A 20,195-nucleotide genomic window follows, 5' to 3' on the forward strand; every position below is an offset into this window, starting at 1 on the left:
AAAAGCTATACATGGATTTTTGACTTCAGAGGGGGCTGCTGCCCCAGTCCCCTGCTTTATTCAAGGATCAACAATGTAATTGGGAAATACTATAAATGGACTAGATGCTGCAGAAGAAAAGATGTGGCTAACTTGAAGATTTTACAATAGAAACTATCCAAGATGTAAACCAGAGAGAAAAAGGATAGGGAAAAAAAGATGATAATATACAGATGGACAATGTGTGATAATTCAAATTCTAAAATGAGAAGGGAAAACAGAAAAAAAATATTTGAAGAAATATTGGCTAAATGTTTTTGATTTCGTGAAAACTGTAAACCCCCAGATCTGAAACTCTCCATGAAACATATGCATAGAAAACACAAAACTATACCAAGTGCACATACTTATTAGCTAAAACTAGTGATAAAGAGTAAATGTTAAAAAGCACCCAGAAGATTTCTGCTCTCAGGAACATGGAGAAGATGTACTTTCCCCTCTTCCTTTTAGTAAGTAAAACAAAAAACTCTGGATGTTACAGGACAGAGGAGTCCTGTTCTTTCAAGGCAAAAGCCCTAGGAAATACTGTGGTAAAAACCAGCCCCATCCCAACTTATACCAGCAAAGGCCATTGAAGCACCTAGATTTCCATCTTCCTCAGGCTATAATGAAGAAACCTAATTTTCAGCCTGAATAATTACCAGAGAAGCCAAGGCAAGGGAGGGAGCCAGGGCTTTCATTCACACTTGGCAGTATGTAGGGCTTCTACCTTCCTGCCATGATGGTGTTAGAGGTGACATTGGGAGCCTAGATTTCCACAACCTCAACTGGCAGTAATGAGGTATACCCTCCCCTGTCTGCTTAGGTCATGTCAGAGAAGACCCAGTGCAGAATCAGGATTTTTGCTACTAACCAGCCCTGGAGGGTTAATGGAAGTTACATCTGACTCTGGTGTCAGTGGAGGTCACATGGGGTACAACAACACCCCTGCCATTTAGGGAGCTATTTGTGTGCCTAGTTGGGAGCTGGAACTCCTACCTCTCTCATCTTGGGTGTCATAGAACTAAATTAGGGTATCTGTAGTACTGCTTCCACTTTGTAGCAATGAGGTGATGATACCATCCTTCCTCTGCCAGAGCCATGCCCTAAAAAGCCAGCTAAAACCAACTTTAAGATCCAGAGTATCCTAATACCCCAAAGAGTCTAGATTTCAGTAGAAAATCACTTGTCATACTGAAGATCTCAAAACTAAAAGACAACCCATGGAATGGGAGAAGGTATTTGCAAATGATATATCTGATAAAGGGTTACTGCCCAAAAATCTACAAAGAGCTTGTCAAACTAAACACTCAAAAAACCAATAATCCAGTTAAGTAGTAAGAAGATAGGAACAGACATTTTTCCATAGAAGACATCCAGATGGCTAACAGACACATGAAAAGATACTCAGCATCACTCACCATCAGGAATGATGAGATACCACCTCATACCTGTCAGAATGGCTAAAATTAACATAATAAACAACAGATGTTGAAGATGATGTGGAGAAAGGGGAACCCCTTTGCTTCCCCTTTCACACTGTTGATGGGAATGCAAACTGGTGCAGCCACTCTGGAAAACAGTATGGAGTTTCCTCAAAGTTAAAACAGAACTATGACCCAATTATAGCAAGGTAGATATTTACCCGAAGGACACAAAAAAAACTGATTTGGAGAGGCACATACACCCTGATGTTTATATTTTATAGCAGGATTATTAACAATAGCCAAACTACAGAGAGAGCCCAAATGTTCGTTGACTGATGAATGGATAAAGAAGTTGTGGGGTGTGTATAATGGAATATTACCCATTAAAAATAATGAAATTTTTCCATTTGCAACAATGTGAATGGAGCTAGAGTGTATCATGCTAGGTGAAATAAATCAGAGAAAGACAAATACCATATGATTTTACTCATATGTGGAATTTAAGAAACAAAACAGATGAACACAGGGGAAGGGAGAAAAAGAGGCAATGAAACCATAAGAGACACCTAACTATAGAGAACAAACAGAGGTGGTGTGAACAAATAGGGAGGTGAATGGGTGATGGGTATTAAGGAGGGTACTTGTTGCGATGAGCATTGGGTGTTATATGTAAGTGATGAATCATTAAATTCTACACCTGAAGCTAATTTTACCGTACATATTAACTAGAATTTAAATAAAAAATTGAAATCAAATCTCAAACTAAATGAAAAAAGACAATAGATGCTAATACTGACAGAGATATTAAATTATCTGACAAAGATTTCAAAGCAGCCATGGCAAAAATGTTTTAATATACAATTACAAATGTGAAACAAATGGAAAAAAATAGTCTTAGCAAAGAAGTAGACAATGTAAAGAACCAAATAAAAATTTTAGAACTGAAAAATATGACCATTGAATTCCCCCTCCCTAAAACAAAAAACAAACGCTCAGTTGTTGGCCTTAACAACAGAATGGAGGGGATAGAGGAAGGAATCTGTGAATTTGAAGATAAAACATCAGAAGTTACATGAACAAGCCATAAAAATGGATTTAAAAAAAAAGAAATGAACATAGAGAGCCATAGATACTTGTGGACTACCACAAAAGGTCTAAGAATTTGTTCTTGAAAAGAGAACGCAAAGTACTTGAAGAAATAAAGACTGAAAACTCCCCAAATTTGGTAGACACAAACGTAGATTCAAGAAGCTAAGTGAATATTAAAACAGGATAAAACGAAAGTAATCTATGCTAAGAAACATCATACTCAAATTTATAAAAACCATAGGGAAAAAAATCTTTTTTTCTCTTGAAAAAATCATTTTTCTTTCAAAAGATCTTGAAAGCAGTGAGAGAAATAATACCTAACTTAGAGAGGGTTAACATTTCCAAGACATTTCTCATCTGAACCCATAGAGGCCAGAAGGAAGTGCTGTGATATTATCAAATGCTAACAGGAAAGAAGTATCAACTCCTAGTTATCCAGCAAAAATGTCCTTCAGGAATGAAGACTAAATTAAGAAATTCTTAGAATAAGGAAAACTAAGACAATCTGTTGCAGAATGTCTATGGGAAATTCTCTAAACAGAAAGAAAACAGTAAAAGAATGAACCTCAAAACATCAAGGAGGCTAAAAGAACACAGTAATCAAAATTGTCCATATATACAATAGATAGTCCTTTCCTGAGTGAGTTTTCTGTATTTTGTTTGATGGTTAAAGGAAACATAATGCTGTCTGATGTGATTTTAAATGTATAAATCTGTAAAATGATGTGGTTTTAAATAGTGGAGGTAATTAAGACAATTATAAACAAGGGCAAAAGGATATAAGGAGAGATAAAGTTTCTAACTATCACTTGAATTGGTAAAATGAACCCTGTAGACGGTAATAATGTATATATATATATACTGCCTGGAGCAACAACTAAGAAAGCTGTACAAAGATATAGATACAGACAAATATAGGTAAATCAAATAGAATCCTAAAAAAATGTTTAAGGAGCTCACAGAAAGGCAAGAAGAAAGGAAACAAACTTAGAACAAGAAATAGGAAAAGAAAAACTTAAGCCATAACATACTCATAATAAAGGTAAAGAGTGTAAATATAACAAAAGAAATTTGCAGAGTTGATTTTGTCTTTAAAATTTATTTTTTGGAGAAAGAGAGAGAGAGTGAGTGGGGAGAGAGGCAGAGGAAGAGAGAGAATCCCGAACACGGGGCTGGATCTCACGACTCAGATCATGACCTGAGCCAAAATCAAGAGTTGGATGCTTAACTGACTGAGCCACCCAAGCACCCCTGCAGAGTTGATTTTAAAAATGAAAGACCCAACTGTATGTTGTCTATGGGAAACTTCAAATATAACAGTATAGGCAGCGAAAGGACAGAAAAAGATATGTCTTGTAAATATTCAAATATTAGAAGAAGCAGACGTGGCTATATTACTATCAGACAAAGTAGACTTGAGAGCAAAGAAAACTACCAGAGATGAAGATTATGTAATAATGAAAAATGTTAGTCTGTCAGGAACGGACATTCATAAATGCATGTGAACTAAACAGAACTGTAAAATATGTGAAGCAAAAATTGATAGAACTAAAAGGAGAAATAGATGAATCCATAATTGTTGGAGATTTGGCACTCTTGTTTCAACAATTGATAGAAAAATTAGAAAAACAGAAAAGATCTAGAAAAACAGAAAAACACCACCATTAACCATCAGAATCTAATCAACGTTTATAGAACACTCTACCCAACAACAGTACCTAAACACATTTTTTTCAAGTGGGCCCTGAATATATACCAAAACAGGGTATATCCTGGGCCATAAAATAAACCTCCACAAATTTATAAAAATTGAGATTATATAGAGTGAGTTCTCTAACCACAATAGAATCAAACTAGAAATCAATATCAGAAAGATAGGGAAATCCTCAAACAATTGGTAATGAAATGACACACACCAAGTAATTCATGAGTCAAAGAGGAAATTTCAATAAAAATATATTAATCAAAAAATAATTTAAAAACTCCATTAGCCTGGATGAAAATGTAATATGTTAAAATATTTGAGATATAGCTAAAGCAGTGCTGAGAAAAATGTATAGCACTAAATGCATTCATTAGAAAAGAAGAGAGAAAGATCAAATTAATAATCTAAGCTCCTACCTTAAGAACCTAGAAAAAGAGGATCAAAATAAACCCAAAGTAAATAGAGGGAAGGAAATAAGAAAAATAAGAGTAAAAATCAATGAAATTGAAAACAGAAAAACAATAGAGAAAATCAGTGAAGCAAAGAGCTTTTATTTGAAAGGATTAATAAAATTGTCAAATCTCTAGCAAGACTTGCAAAAAGGAGGGAAGAAACAAATTACTTGTATCAAGAATGAAACCATATCACTCCAGATCTTGTAGACATCAAAAGGGTAATAAGGTAATCTGAAGAACAGTTCTACCCAAACAAATTTGATAAAAATAGATGAAATGGTTCAAAAGGCAGATACTATTGTGTCTAACTACATATGAAATAAATAATGTGAATAGCCATATAGCAATTAAGAACACTAAATTCATATTTAAAAACTCACCAAAAAATTAAAAAAAAATTAAAAACTCACCAAAAGAATGATGTCACTGGAGAATTCCATGAAGTGTTTAAAGAGGAATGAAAACCAGTTCTATACAATGTCTTCCAGAAAATAGAAGAGGAGCGATATTACCAGTTGAGGAAACAGGATAAAGAGTACACAAAAACACTTTAAATTATTTTTTACAATTGCTTGTGAACTTACAATCATTGACAAAGTTTAATTAAAAAAAAAATAGATAAGGGGACCTAGGTGACTCTGTTGAGTGTCTGACTCTTGGTTTCAACTCAGGTTGTGATCTCAGGGTCGTGAGTTGGAGCCCTACATCGGGCTCCATGCTCCGTGTGGAGTCTGCTTGAGATTCTCTCTCCTTCTCTTACTGCCCCTCCTGCTGTCTCTCTCTAAAATAAATAAATAAATCTTTTAAAAAAGTAAAAAAGTAAAAGCAAGTTATTTTCTACAGAAGAACAAAGGTAAGAATGATGACAGACTTCCTTTTTGAAGTAATAAAAGCCCAAAGACAGTAGAGAAATATCTTTAAAATACTAAAGACAACAAAAACAACATCAAAAACTTAGGCTGTTTGATTCCAGAACCTGTGCTCTTAACCATTTCTCTATGCTGCATCATAAAGATGATAAAAACAGAGATGGATGGAGTAATTACATACACCACTTTTTCCTTTTGTGTGCCTGGGGAGTTAGAATGGTACCACCATTCTTTGAAAAGATAGACAACAACTATTCCTAGTACTGGATCTGTTTCTTGTTTATAGTGTTTCCTTCAACAATTTTTTAAAAGTAAAATTGGTTAATACATCATGTTTCCTGTCAGGTAAGCTTATATTCTAGAAGAGAATAAAGTAAATGTAGAGGTAAGTGTAATACAGTCAAATTTGGATAAATGTCATAAAAGAAATTAAGACAAAGCCTTTGGGAAATTTAGAGAAAGGGTTTGGAGAGAACAACAAATTATGGGTATCAAGGGAGATTGCATATGAATCTGATTGAGAGTGGAGGAAAAGGGAAGAGCTGAGGATGTGTCCAAGATCTGTGTCCTGATAACTGGTGCAAGAGCAGTGTCATAGTAGTGGTTAAATAGAAGTTCTTTCATAGCACAGGTTTTGTGATTATTTGCTTGTCTGCTAGGTTCTGTAGTATAGCCTTACTACCTTAGTACAGTGCTGGATACATAATAGTCAATATTTGTTACACAAGTGAGTAAACAAATAGAGAAATGAAAAGGCAGTAATCAGATATTATAGGAATAATTGGATAGCAAGCTCTAGTTTGGCAGTTAGAAGGGTGGCATCTAATCTTGACTATGCTCTTTGCCAGCTCTGACCATTGTTTCAGCTGTCACACTGGCTGTCCCACAGATAGCTCTCAAACTACTGGAGAGAGCAATAATACAGGAAACATACTGGTCAAGAACATTAGCTGCCTGACCCTATATGTAAAATGAAGAGGACAAGAGAGATTATTGTTACTAAATGCAATTTTATTTCTAGTGTACTTAGCTAAGCACTTGGTCGATAGTACTCAGTAAAGGACACTATTGTCTGAACTTGAGTGACACGTGGACTCCTGACCGAGATGAGCAACCACACTTGGAATATAGCACATTAAAACTATGAGTTACCTCATGCAAAAAGTTAAATGGTATTTTAAAGATATCCAGCCTGAGACCTTCATTTTACCTAGTGCCAAAGTGAAAATAACTTGGACAAAGTCACACAGCTATTTGAAGGAAAGAGAATATGGAAGGAAAAAAGGTAGTCAGGGACCAAACCTGAGGGTAGTGTTTATATGTAAAGAGTGAGAGGAAAAATAGACACTAATTAGTTGAACTTGACACCGACTTTTATAGCTGACTTCTATAGTGAAGTTTATTTTCTGGAAAAAAATGATATTTGTCTGCTAGGTAGATAGCTCTACCTACATTTCTCATTGACCTCTTCAGTTCAACATGGCTAAAACCAAATTGGAATCACTACATGTTAAAACTGAAAATGAGTTTTGAGGGCCTCCAGTCTAACCTCTCATTTTACAGATGAGGAAAACAGATTCTGCACTAAGGTGGAGATCTCACGCTTCTTAGATTCATTTATAGCAGTTTGAGCTATCATTCATCTTTTGGGTCACTTTTGCCTAGATTGCAAGTACTTTTGGCTTAGAGTGATCCTCCTAAGCTCATCCTGGTTAGTTGTTAAGACCAGTGATTTTTTTTTTTTTTCTTCAAACAGCTGAATTTTTAAGTTGAATCTTATGAAGAAACCCCATATATAAAAAGAGACTCAAAGAGGAGCTGCACTGGTTAGCAAAGACATGGGTAGTGGTGGTGGTTGGGGAGATCTGAAAAGGGAGAGGATGGGTTTTACTCTGATAATGTGGCCCTCTCATTCGTGGAGGTGAGGTTCCCTCCAGAGAATGCCTCTGAGGTTAGGAAGCAATTTGAAACTCAGATTTGGAGTCCTGTGGGATCTCGCAGTGGTGGTTGGTATGAATGAGAAGATCACTTGTGTTTCTGTTCATCAGATTCCCCCATTGACTTCCACATACCCTGGAGTACTGATTTTTAGTTCTTTCTTGAATCTGCGAAGTAAGAATGAGGCTATTAGTGCAACTAAGCCCTTAATAAACTCCCAGCTATCATTTAAAAACTCTCATCAGTCACATTTGTAGTTATTTACACAGACAAGCAGCTATTTTGTGAATTAAGTGGCTTGGAATAGATAATTTTATTAGTATAGACATAGCCCAAGAATTATTGTCACATGAGGAAAAGCTTAGCAACAATCAGCATATTGATCTTGCATAAACCCCTATAATGTTCTGATGAACTGTAAAATACTTGACACATTTTTAAGTATTTTATAGTATTATTTGTAATTTTGAATTTCAGTCAGCAACTGGTGAAGCCCTTTCTAGACGAAATGGGGAGATAGAGTAAAATAGGCCAAGGTCCTTGCCCTCACATTTGAGTCATTCTGAGTGCAGAATGAAGAAGGTGACGTTTTAGGTTTTTTTCCTTTGTTCTTAATTTCACCACCTGAGCTTTCTTTTTCATATTGTGTATTTTAAAATTTTAATTTACTGACTTGTAAAGCATATTCATGACTGAAAATTCAATAATTTAAGGTTCTGTGCTTTCTTTCAAATTATTACCAGATTGCAAGACTGGAGAAAGATAAAGAAGAAATACATAATCAGCTGCTTAGCGTTGATCCCACAAAAGACAGCAAACGAATGGAGCAACTTGTTCGAGAGAAAGTCCATTTGTCTCAGAAATTAAAAGGTTTAGAGGCTGAAGTAGCAGAATTAAGGGCTGAAAAAGAGAATTCTGGTGCTCAGGTAGAAAATGTCCAAAGAATTCAGGTGCGGCAGTTGGCTGAGATGCAGGCTACAGTCAGATCCCTGGAGGTAAGATTTTAATTGCTTCCCAGTAGAGTATGGCATGCTTTTTTAAAAGTGCAATTGACAAGCCTTTGATTTTTAGAGCATAAATGTATGCTTACCAATCTAATGCTGACGCATTTGTAGAGTCCCGAGAGCATATATTCTTTTTTGTAAAGAAGAAAGCTATTGATTCATAAGCAATAGCTGTGCTACCACATTTACAAAGGGATTATTTATTCTTTGAGAGTCAAGACACCTAGTTGAAATGAATTAACCCTTGAAATGCCAGAAAGCAGAATGTGCAAAATGTTCAGAATTTGAGTTTCAGAGGGTTAAAGTCCTCTCAAACCAAAAAGAACAATTTTTTCCTAGGTAGTTATTTCCTTATATGGGATTCAAGATATTAAAATCATAAGCCCTGTTTAAACAAAGATACCATAATTTAATATTCTTACAACAGCTTCTTTCTGGAGTAATACAATATACCTTGGTGTTAATGCATATGAGTCTTTAGTGAAATATTTCCCTGAGTTCATTAGAGGAAGATAAGACTTGGCAGAGGTAAGCTGTTACTCTTAGAGGTATTCTGTGAAAATTCTTGGTTTCTGTTGTTGGAGAGGAAAACTTTTTTTCTTCATCTTCTTAGGTTCAGTGTTTGGGGGTTGTGAATTAAACTCACAAAAGACAGATTAACGAGAAAATATAGATATTTGTTCATGTATGTATACAGGATTTAACAGAAAAATGTGGCTCCAAGTGGTAGTTAGAATTTGGGGCTTATATACCATCTTAATAGGGAAAGGAGAGGGGGGAAAGGGTACTTTTGGGAACACAGAGGACTTTTAGGAAAGATAAATGAGCCCTTAGGAAAATAGATGGGGGATATGACCACTTTGTGACAACGTATAGGTGATTTCTTATCCTAGTACTGATTTCTCCCTTAATAGGAGTCAGTCTTCCTTGGCTATGAAACCCTAAGGGAGGGGAATTATAATTCTTTCTGGAGGCTCTGCTTTTCAGCAGCTAACAGGAGTTCAGGGAAAAACCTTTTCCTGTGTCTATTGATTATCAAATGCCTTCAGCTCAAAATAATTTTTATGTTGCAGTGACATATTCTGTATCCCTTCACCATCTTGTTTAGATGTGCTTACTCTTCCTAGTTCTCAGTGTCTAACATGTAGCAAATATATCCTTTTAATTGTTGGATTTATTTTGAGCAATCCAGAGTATGTGTGTGTGTGTCTGTGTGTGTGTTTTAGAATAGTTGTGAGATGATTAGAGTTGTAGGGAAATTAGTGGGCGCCTAGCAAGATAGTGATTTTTTTTTTTTAAGCCAACAAACTGGGTACAGGGAGCATATTGGTATGATTTGAAGAGTAGAAATCACCTTTTTATTTTTGGATGAAGTTTCTGACAGTATTTATTGGTTTCCTGAACTAAAGTTGTATCATTGGACCTTAGACATGAGGCACTTCAGAATGGTAGTGTTACGTGGCTACTCTTCCATCTTTAATGTATTTACAGTGACAGAATAAGTGGGATGATTGCAACTGAATACAGTGTATGATCTCGATGCAGTGCTTTTCATTGAGGTCATTCAGAGATGATGTTCAGGATGACTTGAGTGATTATGAAAGATGGGAGGTTCATTTGTGACATCTTCAAAAGAGCCTATAGTTAATTTTATCATTTGTCAGATGAAATAAGCAGCAGCATTTCTATCTTTGAGTTTTTTTTTTTTTTTTTCTGGCTGTTGTTGTGCCCAAAGAGTATCATTTTATATGTGAGGAAAATAGCTTTTTCCTGAATTATTTGTTGAATATACTATTTAAGGAATATTTAAGAAATATAGGAAATGAGATCTTACAGAACTGTGAAGCTTATTCTTTAAATGTCATTTTAATTTTACCTGTTTTGAGAAGTATTTTTAAAGAGCCTTTAGTTTTCACTTTCTAATGGAAGAGTACTATGTTACCAACCAGAAATTTTCTTGACAAGTTACAGACTTAAGAATCTTTATATGATATGATGGGTTTAAGAGCTCTTGAGCTCTTTGTTCATCCTTCTAAAGGCTCCAGGTTAATTGAGGATTTTGAATTTTTAAATCTCATTTTTATTTTTTTAATCGCCCTTGATTTTCAGATTTTTAGTTCTCACTCACTAATACAAATGAATCATTTCTTCTACTTTCTAATGTACTTTTATATTTCTACATTCTGCATTGAAGCCCCCAGAAATGTTTGTTTGAATTGTGCCAACAATAAGAGTAAATAGATATCAAGTGAGTGCATTAGATACTCTCTTTCATGAGAGGAGTGTGTATGTTTTATTTTGTTGGTGGCTGTTGATAAATGTCATTTGTCCAGAGACTTTTGTTGCATATTTTCTGGAGTGAATATCTTTCATTTAAATTCTACCAATTATTTTGAGAAAACTCTTGTTGCTTTGATACATGTTAATATTGCTCAGGTTTTGAATAACTGGGGATAGTATGATTATACATATATTTAAAATAATGCTTAATTTATTTTTATATAAAATTCATGAGTACATTTAAAATATTTTTTAATAAAGGCTGAAAAACAGTCAGCTAAACTACAGGCTGAACGCTTGGAAAAAGAGCTACAATCAAGCAGTGAACAAAATACTGTTCTAATGAGTAAATTGCATAAAGCTGAACGGGAAATAAATACGTTGACCAGTAACGTAAGTCATCTCATGTTTCTACTTCATCCTTTAGAATGCTTGATATGGCATAATAACAAATAAATTTTGTATTTGAATTGTTTACTTCTCTATAATGAAATCTTCTTTTATTCTGTCATTCTGCCTTCCAAATGCATATAGAATCTGACCAGTGTTTACCACGTTTACTGTGATTACTCTTGTCTGAGCCATGGTTTCTCTAGACTCTTTTACAGTGGGCCCCTAACTACCTATTCAGAGCTCTGTGTGATTTGTCCTCTGCAGTCTTTCCAGAGCCATCACAGTCCAGTTTTTTCCCTCCTGTTCTCTTGGCTTCAGCCTTACTGGCATTCTTCTCACTCTTACTCCTGTAAGTGCCTGTCCTGGGGCCTTGGCACTTGCCTGCCTGACATGGTCTTCCTTCACATTCATGTAACTTGCTTTCTCCCCTCTTTCAGATGTCACATTATCAGACAGGCCTTCTTGTCTTCACTTTGTAAAATACCATCTCCCTTCTTCCTGCCTCACTCTCTGTCTTCTTTACCTGCTTTATTTTTCTCCATAGCTCTTTTTTTTTTTTTTTTTTTTAAGATTTTACTTATTTATTCATGAGAGACACAGAGAGAGAGAGGCAGAGATATAGGCAGAGGGAGAAGCAGACTCCTTACAGAGAACCTGATGCGGGACTCGATCCCAGGACCCCAGAATCATACCCTGAGCCAAAGACAGATGCTCAACCACTAAGCCACCCAGGTACCCCTTCTCCATAGCTTTTAACACCATTTGATATACTTATATTTGTCTTATTTTTTTGTCTCCTTTTCTCTCCCACCCTCTTTTCCTTCAACCAATTGTAAGCTTTATGAAGAAGGACATTGCTTTTATTACTCCTCACACTTCATCCCCTGGAACAGTATTGACACACAACAGGCACTTAATAAATATTTGTTAAATGAGTAAACTAATAATAGCAGCATGGTCTGCATTTACGTTACTTTAATTTTATTTTTTTAAAAAGATTTGTTTATTTTAGAGACTGAAAGAGCACGAGAGAGAGAAAGAAAGAGTAAGGGGATGTGCAGGCAGAATCTCAGGCAGACTCCCTGCTGAGTACACACCACCATGTGGGGCTCAGTCCCAGGACCCCAAGATCATGATCTGAGCTGTCCACTTGACCAACTAAGCCATGCAAGTGCTCCTATGATATTTTTAATATCATAAAAATCAAAAATTATTTTAATTTTTTAAAATTAAAATTTTGTTTGTACATCTTTTATATACCAAGTTTTCTCAGGAACTTACAGTTTTCCCCCTCATATGCTGTATATGTATAGATGAGGAATCTTGTAACCAGAAATAGAATAGCAGTGATAAAAGTGTTTTGTAGAAAACCGTGGTGAATAATGGTATCAGCTGTGGAGTCAGACAGACTAGGTTCAAATTCTGTTTCTTTTCCTTATTAGCTGTGTGACCTTGAGCAAGTAGTGTTTTTCTTTATAATGTAAAACTAATATCTACCTTATAGAATATGGCAAAATTATATGCAATATTATGCATAAGGTCTAGTAGATAATCACCCAAATATTAACTATTATTAATGATATTACTTGGAGGCATCTTGGAAATAAGTTTGGTTTCTGAATCGTGAAATCACTTATTTTCCATCAAAACAGAGTTATGTAAAATTACCTTAAAAAACAAAATGGCTCCCAGACCAGAAGGAACTTACTGTAGCCTAGTAGAAATGAACTTATCTAGAGGAGTAATGTGTTTATCATAAATTCCTTGCTCAAGGAGTTGCTTGAGAAAACTTAGGCAGTGATTATGACAGAGAGAAAATAGAGTTTTACTCAGTAGAATGTAAGTATTTTGGTCCCATTGAAGAGATAATTCTTGTTCTGGAAGGAATACACCAGTCTGTTTTAAATGGTAGGCATGAAACTATTAATTCATTTCATTCCATTTGTTCTGATTGTATGAGCACCAGACAACTTTCTGTTATTTGACTTCCCATGTAATTTTGTCTACAGGGAGAGAATGCATCCTTGTTTTTCAGATATAGAGTATTCTTTTTTCCATTAAAATTTTTTTTCACCATTTTTCTTACAGTTCTGATTTTATAGACCAATCTTTGTAAACTTCATTAATGTGAGTCCAGCCTTGAGAGTGATGAGATTTCTGTGTTGTCTAAAAGGTCATAAACCATAATACTATATGCATTAGATGCCACCCTTGGGAGATAGTCTACCCAGCTTTTTCCATGCCAAACACATACTCTTTTATGTTTGCAGATTCTGTTTCTAATGGCATTTAAAATTTTTGTTTGAATTTTTATACCTTACAGTTGACAAAGTGGTTTTGTAGCCAGCGTATCATTTAATGGCTGACACTAGAAAGAATAAGTGAAAATGAGGCAAGAAGAGTTTTAATTGTTGAAATACTTTAATTCAGATGTCTTCTAGTTTAGCTTACAGGTTGAGACTAAGATGTATTTAGAAGTTAAAAACTGTTACTTTGGAGGAGGTAATGAAATACAATGGAAAAGTCCATAGGCTTTGAATTAGATAAATCTGTTTTTTGATCCTGACTCATTTTTATCTCACTCATTACCTGTGTAACTTCTGATTTGCTTAACTTTTTTTTCTTAAGATTTTATTTATTTATTTATGAGAGACACAGAGAGGCAGAGACATAGGCAGAGGGAGAAGCAGGCTCCCTGCAGAGAGCCTGATGCAGAACTTGATTCCAGGACCCTGGGATCATGTCCTGAGCAGAAGGCAGATGCTCAACCACTGAGCCACTCAGGCATCCCTGATTTGTTTAACTTTTAAGTGAGAACATTGCCTATCTCTTACATGATTTTTCTAAGATTAAACATGGTATTGAATACAGTAAATAGTAGCCTATGATTAAAATAATGACAGTTTTACACTAGTGATATCCTTAAATAAGAAAATGATACAACATAACAGAACTTGAGCCTATTGACTAGTTCTCTTCCTCACTGTATCAATAACTATGTGTAGAACTTTAGGCAAGTTTCCTCATAGATGAACAATGTTCTAGCTCATCTCTAGGAACTCATCTAGCCTCCTAAGATTATGTAAGTTCTACTGGAAAATAAATTAATAATTTAGTTGCTTCCTAATTAGCTTAAATAGATTATTTGTACATTCAATATTGAGATACATGTTGAGTTCCTACAATGATAGAGTATGCAAAGAAATAGAGTATACAAAGAAGTAAATTCGGGAATTTCTCTCATGCCTTTCTTCCAATTCTGATATTGCTAAGAGTTGTCCTATTTTAAAGACACACTTGGATTTTTTGCATATAAATGGCATATTAAAAACTACCCTTCAGCTTTAGAAAAACCAAGTTTTTTTTGAATCATGCATGTAAAAATATTTCATTGGAAGGCTAAACTTTAAAATGATTTTTCAAACGTGATTGTCACAGTTTTCTTTGCAACTCGAAATTTTCATCAATATTTTACAACTCTCTATATGTGCTGCCGAAGTGCACACAATATTTTACAACTCTAGCAAATGGTTGTTTGCAATGCAAAGGAGCACCTGGGGTGTATTTGTCTAAGTTATTCAAATTTGTAAATGCTCATCAGGTTTTTTAACAGAATTATGTCATTGTGACTCTAAGTGTCTTGGATTAAAAACTATTACCAAAGATAGCTTGAAAATGGTGACCTTAAAGATATTTCACATTCAATGAGATAAATTCTAGTTACCTCAGGAAGTGTTTGATTTTTAAAACTCCAATACAAATATGCAGTTTTAAGGAAATAATCCCACATGGTTATCCTTATTAGCTACATTAATGAGGTCATACCATCTCAGACCTTTGAAAAAGATCAGAATTTGAGAACTCTTCTTGGGAATTTGTGTCAAGAGCTTCTTGAGTAATAAGTTTTTTCCACTCTTTCTTGCTTAGTCATATTGTTTTCTTGCATGTCTATATGTATATGTGTAATTTAGCAGCTTCTGAACTCTTGTAAAATGCCTACTATTGCCATTTTTTATTATTCTTAAAGTTAGTAGTAAGTAGTACTTTCTAAATACTTGGTTTCTGTTATGTCAAAAGCATAAAGCAAACTGGCAACATGAAGGCCAGAACGGAAAATGCATTGTGATAAAAACAAAAGTAAAACAGAGTACCTCAGCCCAGGGGAGCTTCAAAAGACTCTGAATCTCTTGAAATTATTTTAACATTTTAACATTATACATTTTGTTTAGGAAAAGATCTCTAGTTTCCTAGGACTTTTGAGGCCTGATCACAAAAAATGATACCTACATTTTATGAAGTTAACAATTACTATTAGTGTAAGTGCATTCATTATTTTAGGATGATAGAAGTGTGGTGCTAAAGGAACTGCAACTCTTATAGGTCCATAGATGAGTAAATTCGAATGCAGTGAGGACAAATACTTTGCTTGAGGATATACCACTGGTTTTATAATAAAAGTAGGCCTGAAGACAGAATTTACTTGTTTGACTTCCTGTCTACTGTTCTTTCAGTTTCAATAATTATAGTTTAGTTGAAAAATATTTTTTTCAGGGTGAAATGAGTTAAGAAATAGGTTTGTATATATTTCATAGTTCTTATTGAACTGAAATGAATCCAGTTTTTGCAAAATAAGATGGCTGCAAATTTCCACCTCATATTTAAAGAAGCTACGGTGTGGTTTGTTAATTAACTACTATTTCATTCTTAACCTTTTACAGCAGGTTATATAATAGCTTATAATTTCACTTGTTATAGAAATTGGATTTTCATTGTAGTTGTATTTCTTCAAAATTTTAAAAACATTTATAGTTTAAATTCTGTCCATGAAATTATAATGTAGTAAACCCAATTCATAGGAAGTTTAAATTGTGAAAATAGAATTTCTTAGTTGCTTTCATGTACTTAAACGTTGTTCTGTGAGACTTGCTTTCATAGAAAAGAACTTTAGAAATGTTTAAAACTGCAAGCCTGATGTCAACACAAGGTATTCACTTTATGTAATGTCATTTAAAAATCTAGTTTTTTGGAAGCAAAGCACACATCTTAAATGTAGTTAGTAGTACAAAGGCAGCATGGTGCTTGCTTTTCTGTTTTTTTTTTTTTTTTTTTTTTTTTTTAAAGTGAGGATTTTGACCAAACCATTCCATACAATGTTTTTAAGACCTTTTGTAGATGGAACCTCTTTTAGTAAGACATTTCTGTTTCTTGTCCTTCCCCTCTTTGGCTGTAGGAGCTCTTTTTCATTTGTTTCTCCCATCTTCAGTTTTATAGATTTCTATTCCACTCAAGTATATTATCCTTTACCCTCTTGTTCCTACCTACCATTTTACATATTTGACTTGTATATGTTTGTGGTTTTCTACTCTGATTTCATAGTTTTATGCATTAGTATGTCAGTACAGATTCATCTAATTTTTATGTCTGCATTTGGTTAAATCATTATGGGATTAAGTATAGGACTAGCTTTAGAAGCATCTTCCCAAAGGGACAGGATATGGAAAATATTAGAGAATGGTGTGGATAACTGGAGGGGGAAAGCTTTCTTTTTTGCTTCTGTGACCCCATCTCTTAAAACAGTGCTAGGGCATATATCAGGGGCTCAATAAATATTTATTGAATGAATGAACTTACTTATGAACTAGAATCATTCCACTTTCAAAAGGGATGTCTCAGAAAACTAAAATTTGGTACGTGATTGGTTAATTATATGGGAAATATTGACAGTTATTGCCAGTCACCTAGCAGTTTAAAATAATCAGGTTTGGGCAGTAAAAGTTTAAATTAGATTTATGTTTTATACTCATTCTTCCCACTACCACCACACATACACACACACACCAAATTTAATTGATTCTTCCTTCTTGCCTGCCTTGTCAATCCTCTGCCTCTTAATTGGTGTCTTTACCTTCAGTTTCTTAATCTTAATTTGCAATTAGAGTTAATTTTCTGAAACACAGTTGATTGTGTCACCTTCAGTAGCTAATAGGATACACAGACCTTTTGTACGGCATATAAAGTTTATTCCTTGCCACTCCACAGCTTTCATGCCTTCCTTTGCACTAACACATTGCTCACTGTTTTCCAAGCATACTGTGTGTGACGTTATACCATTATAACATTTTGTGTGCTGTTCCTTATACCTAGAATGGCTTCTTGTCACCAGCACTTTTTTTAAAGGGAGGTTTCAGGTTTTTTTTTCTCTGAAGATGAGTCAGTCATTGACTATTGGATTTTAGGTACTTGTAGTTAAGCCTTTTAAGGCAAGATTAAGCCAGAGGACCCTAGCCAGATATTTGTAAAGAAATAATTCTGTGAGGAAAGGATGTTTTCTTGGTACCAAATACTGTTCCAGGCACTGAAGCACCTTCCTTCCCTCATGCAAGGTACTTACACTGTGTACTCTGCTACCAAAATGTTTTCTCATTTCTACTGATGTTTTGGGGTTAGTTGCAAGAAAATGACCTATAGTAATTTCAATTTCTAATTATCAACAGGTGAAAGAACTTAAACATTCAAACAAACTAGAAATAACAGACATCAAACTGGAGGCAGCAAGAGCTAAGAGTGAGCTAGAAAGAGAAAGAAATAAGATTCAAAGTGAACTGGATGGTAATATATGATTTCCCATGCTTTTTACTATTATTTTTACATATAAAAAATATTAAAATATATCAAACTGAATTTTTATTTCCAGATTTTCAGCCTGAGTTTTAATCTTAGAGCATATATGGATTATTTTTTATTTATGTTGAATGTTCATTTTCTGAGGTAGCTTTTAGAAAAATCAACCTTATGTTTATGTCAGTTATTATTAATACATAAATGAAATTTTACAAATGGGATTCCATATTTCTGGGTTTATAGTTTTGTTTTTATTTATTTTTTTTTTAATTTTTTTATTTATTTATGATAGTCACAGAGAGAGAGAGAGTGGCAGAGACACAGGCAGAGGGAGAAGCAGGCTCCATGCACCGGGAGCCTGACGTGGGATTCGATCCCGGGTCTCCAGGATCGCGCCCTGGGCCAAAGGCAGGCGCCAAACCGCTGCGCCACCCAGGGATCCCTATAGTTTTGTTTTTAAAGATTTTTAATTTATTTATTCATGAGAGACACACACAGAGAGAGAGAGAGAGAGAGAGAGGCTGAGACACAGGCAGAGGGAGAAGCAGGCTCCATGCAGGGAGCCTGATGTGGGACTCAATCCCAGGTCTCCAGGATCAGGCCCTGGGCTGAAGGTGGCGCTAAACCGCTGAGCCATCCAGGCTGCCCGGGTTTATAGTTTTGAATCTGTTTATCATGTGATTATTAGTCCCAGACCATTTTTTTTTTCCAGACCATTTTAAGTCTAAAGAATGTAAGGAAGATAGGTGAGTCCCAGGCCCAATTTTTGTTTTTTATGTAGACACTAGGCTAGTTACTGAGCCTAGTTTATTTTATTTTTTTTTAAAGATTTTATTTATTTATTTGACAGCACAAGCAGTGGGAGCAGTTGAAGGAGAGGAAGAAGCAAACTTCCCACTGAGCAGGGAGCCTGATGCAGGGCTCATGACCTAAGCTGAAAGTAGATGTTTCACTGACTGAGCCACCCAGGCGCCCCAAACCTAGTTTATTTTTAAGCTCCAGTTTAGTCTTAGAATGTCCTCATCAAGATTCCTCAGAATTCTTTTATTTCTGACTTTTCTTAAAAGGTCTTTAAATAAGCTACCTTTGGCCTGTAACTGTCCTCAAGCTGACCTCTGGTTGAACTGGCCTCTGTAGTTTCTGTCAGAGCTTATGATAAATTAGTGTTTTCATCATTAATTTCTACTTGATGTTGATTTCATGAATTTCTATAGTTAGGGAATAACTTTTCAAGGGACTTAAAGAGTTTGTGATCTTTGCGTTTTTTTTTTTTAAGTTTTATGTTAGATATGAATTTATTTATTTCATCTGTAAAATACTTGCCATATCACTATAAAGAAAATTTATGAATTCATTGGATAAACTTGAAAGTTTCCAATTTATATTTCTATCAGAAATCTGACAGTTCTGCTAGAATGATAGGGTTTGAAGGATTCTGTGATTTTATTCACTTTCCTTCCAGCTAGCTTTATGATGATGCTGTCTATGGGGCTAAGGTTACAGAATCCTTTTAGAAGTGAAGTATATCTCTTTGGATATCACTTAGGTTGATATCCTCAGCTCTCAAGAGTCAAGTGAGTAAATGTATATAGTCTTTTATTAAAGCATTTGAATATGTATGTTAAATAAAATGACAGAATAGTTAACTGAGTTTTAGTCTGTTTCATTCTTAAAAGGTTTATCAATAACATAAAGATCTTTGAGAATATATATACAGACTTTCTACACTCTTAGTTGTCTTACCAGTTTATGGATGCTTGCTGTTATGAATTTTCAGCTTAATAACATTGAATACAGCTTATCTTTTTCCTTGAAAAAAAAAAACTAGGATTACAGTCAGACAATGAAATTCTCAAGTCAGCTGTTGAACACCACAAAGCTCTCCTAGTAGAAAAAGATCGTGAATTAATACGTAAGGTACAAGCTGCCAAGGAAGAAGGTTATCAAAAACTTGTGGTATTACAAGATGAAAAGTAAGTACTTAATTACCTTATTTTGTGTTCAATCTCCTTGCAAATGAAAACATTTTGCTGTCTTATCATCCTCATTGTAGTTCTTATAACATAATTATCATCTGTTGTTTTAGGATAGAACTTGAGAACAGATTAGCGGATTTAGAGAAAATGAAAGTGGAACGTGATGTCTGGAGGCAATCTGAAAAGGAACAGTGTGAAGAGAAATTGCGGGCTTCACAGGTGGCAGAAGAGTCGGCCAGAAGGGAACTTCAGAGTATTAGGTTATATATGTATATGTATATATATTTTAAACTTCATTTTGAAATAATTTCAGAGCTAACAAAACATTGTAGAAGTTATACAGAGAATTCCCATATGAACATCACCAAGATCTCTAAAGATTGACATCTTACATAACCATATTACGATAATCAAAGCTAA

The 20,195-nt window shown here is 34.7% G+C and overlaps 1 protein-coding gene across 3 annotated transcripts in view; it reads left to right on the plus strand.

Annotated features, from left to right (window-relative positions):
- Nucleotides 1-20,195, plus strand: part of CEP83 (centrosomal protein 83) — a 119,191-nt gene that overhangs the window by 65,513 nt on the left and 33,483 nt on the right. For all 3 annotated transcript variants that reach the window (XM_041738318.1, XM_041738320.1, XM_041738319.1), the window contains 5 exons: nucleotides 8,245-8,496; nucleotides 11,047-11,178; nucleotides 17,673-17,787; nucleotides 19,628-19,772; nucleotides 19,886-20,035. In XM_041738318.1, the coding sequence (XP_041594252.1) occupies nucleotides 8,245-8,496; nucleotides 11,047-11,178; nucleotides 17,673-17,787; nucleotides 19,628-19,772; nucleotides 19,886-20,035 (794 nt within the window). The remainder of the gene's footprint in view (nucleotides 1-8,244; nucleotides 8,497-11,046; nucleotides 11,179-17,672; nucleotides 17,788-19,627; nucleotides 19,773-19,885; nucleotides 20,036-20,195) is intronic.

The sequence above is a fragment of the Vulpes lagopus genome, chromosome 23 (assembly GCF_018345385.1).
Source record: "Vulpes lagopus strain Blue_001 chromosome 23, ASM1834538v1, whole genome shotgun sequence".
Lineage (NCBI taxonomy): Eukaryota > Metazoa > Chordata > Mammalia > Carnivora > Canidae > Vulpes > Vulpes lagopus.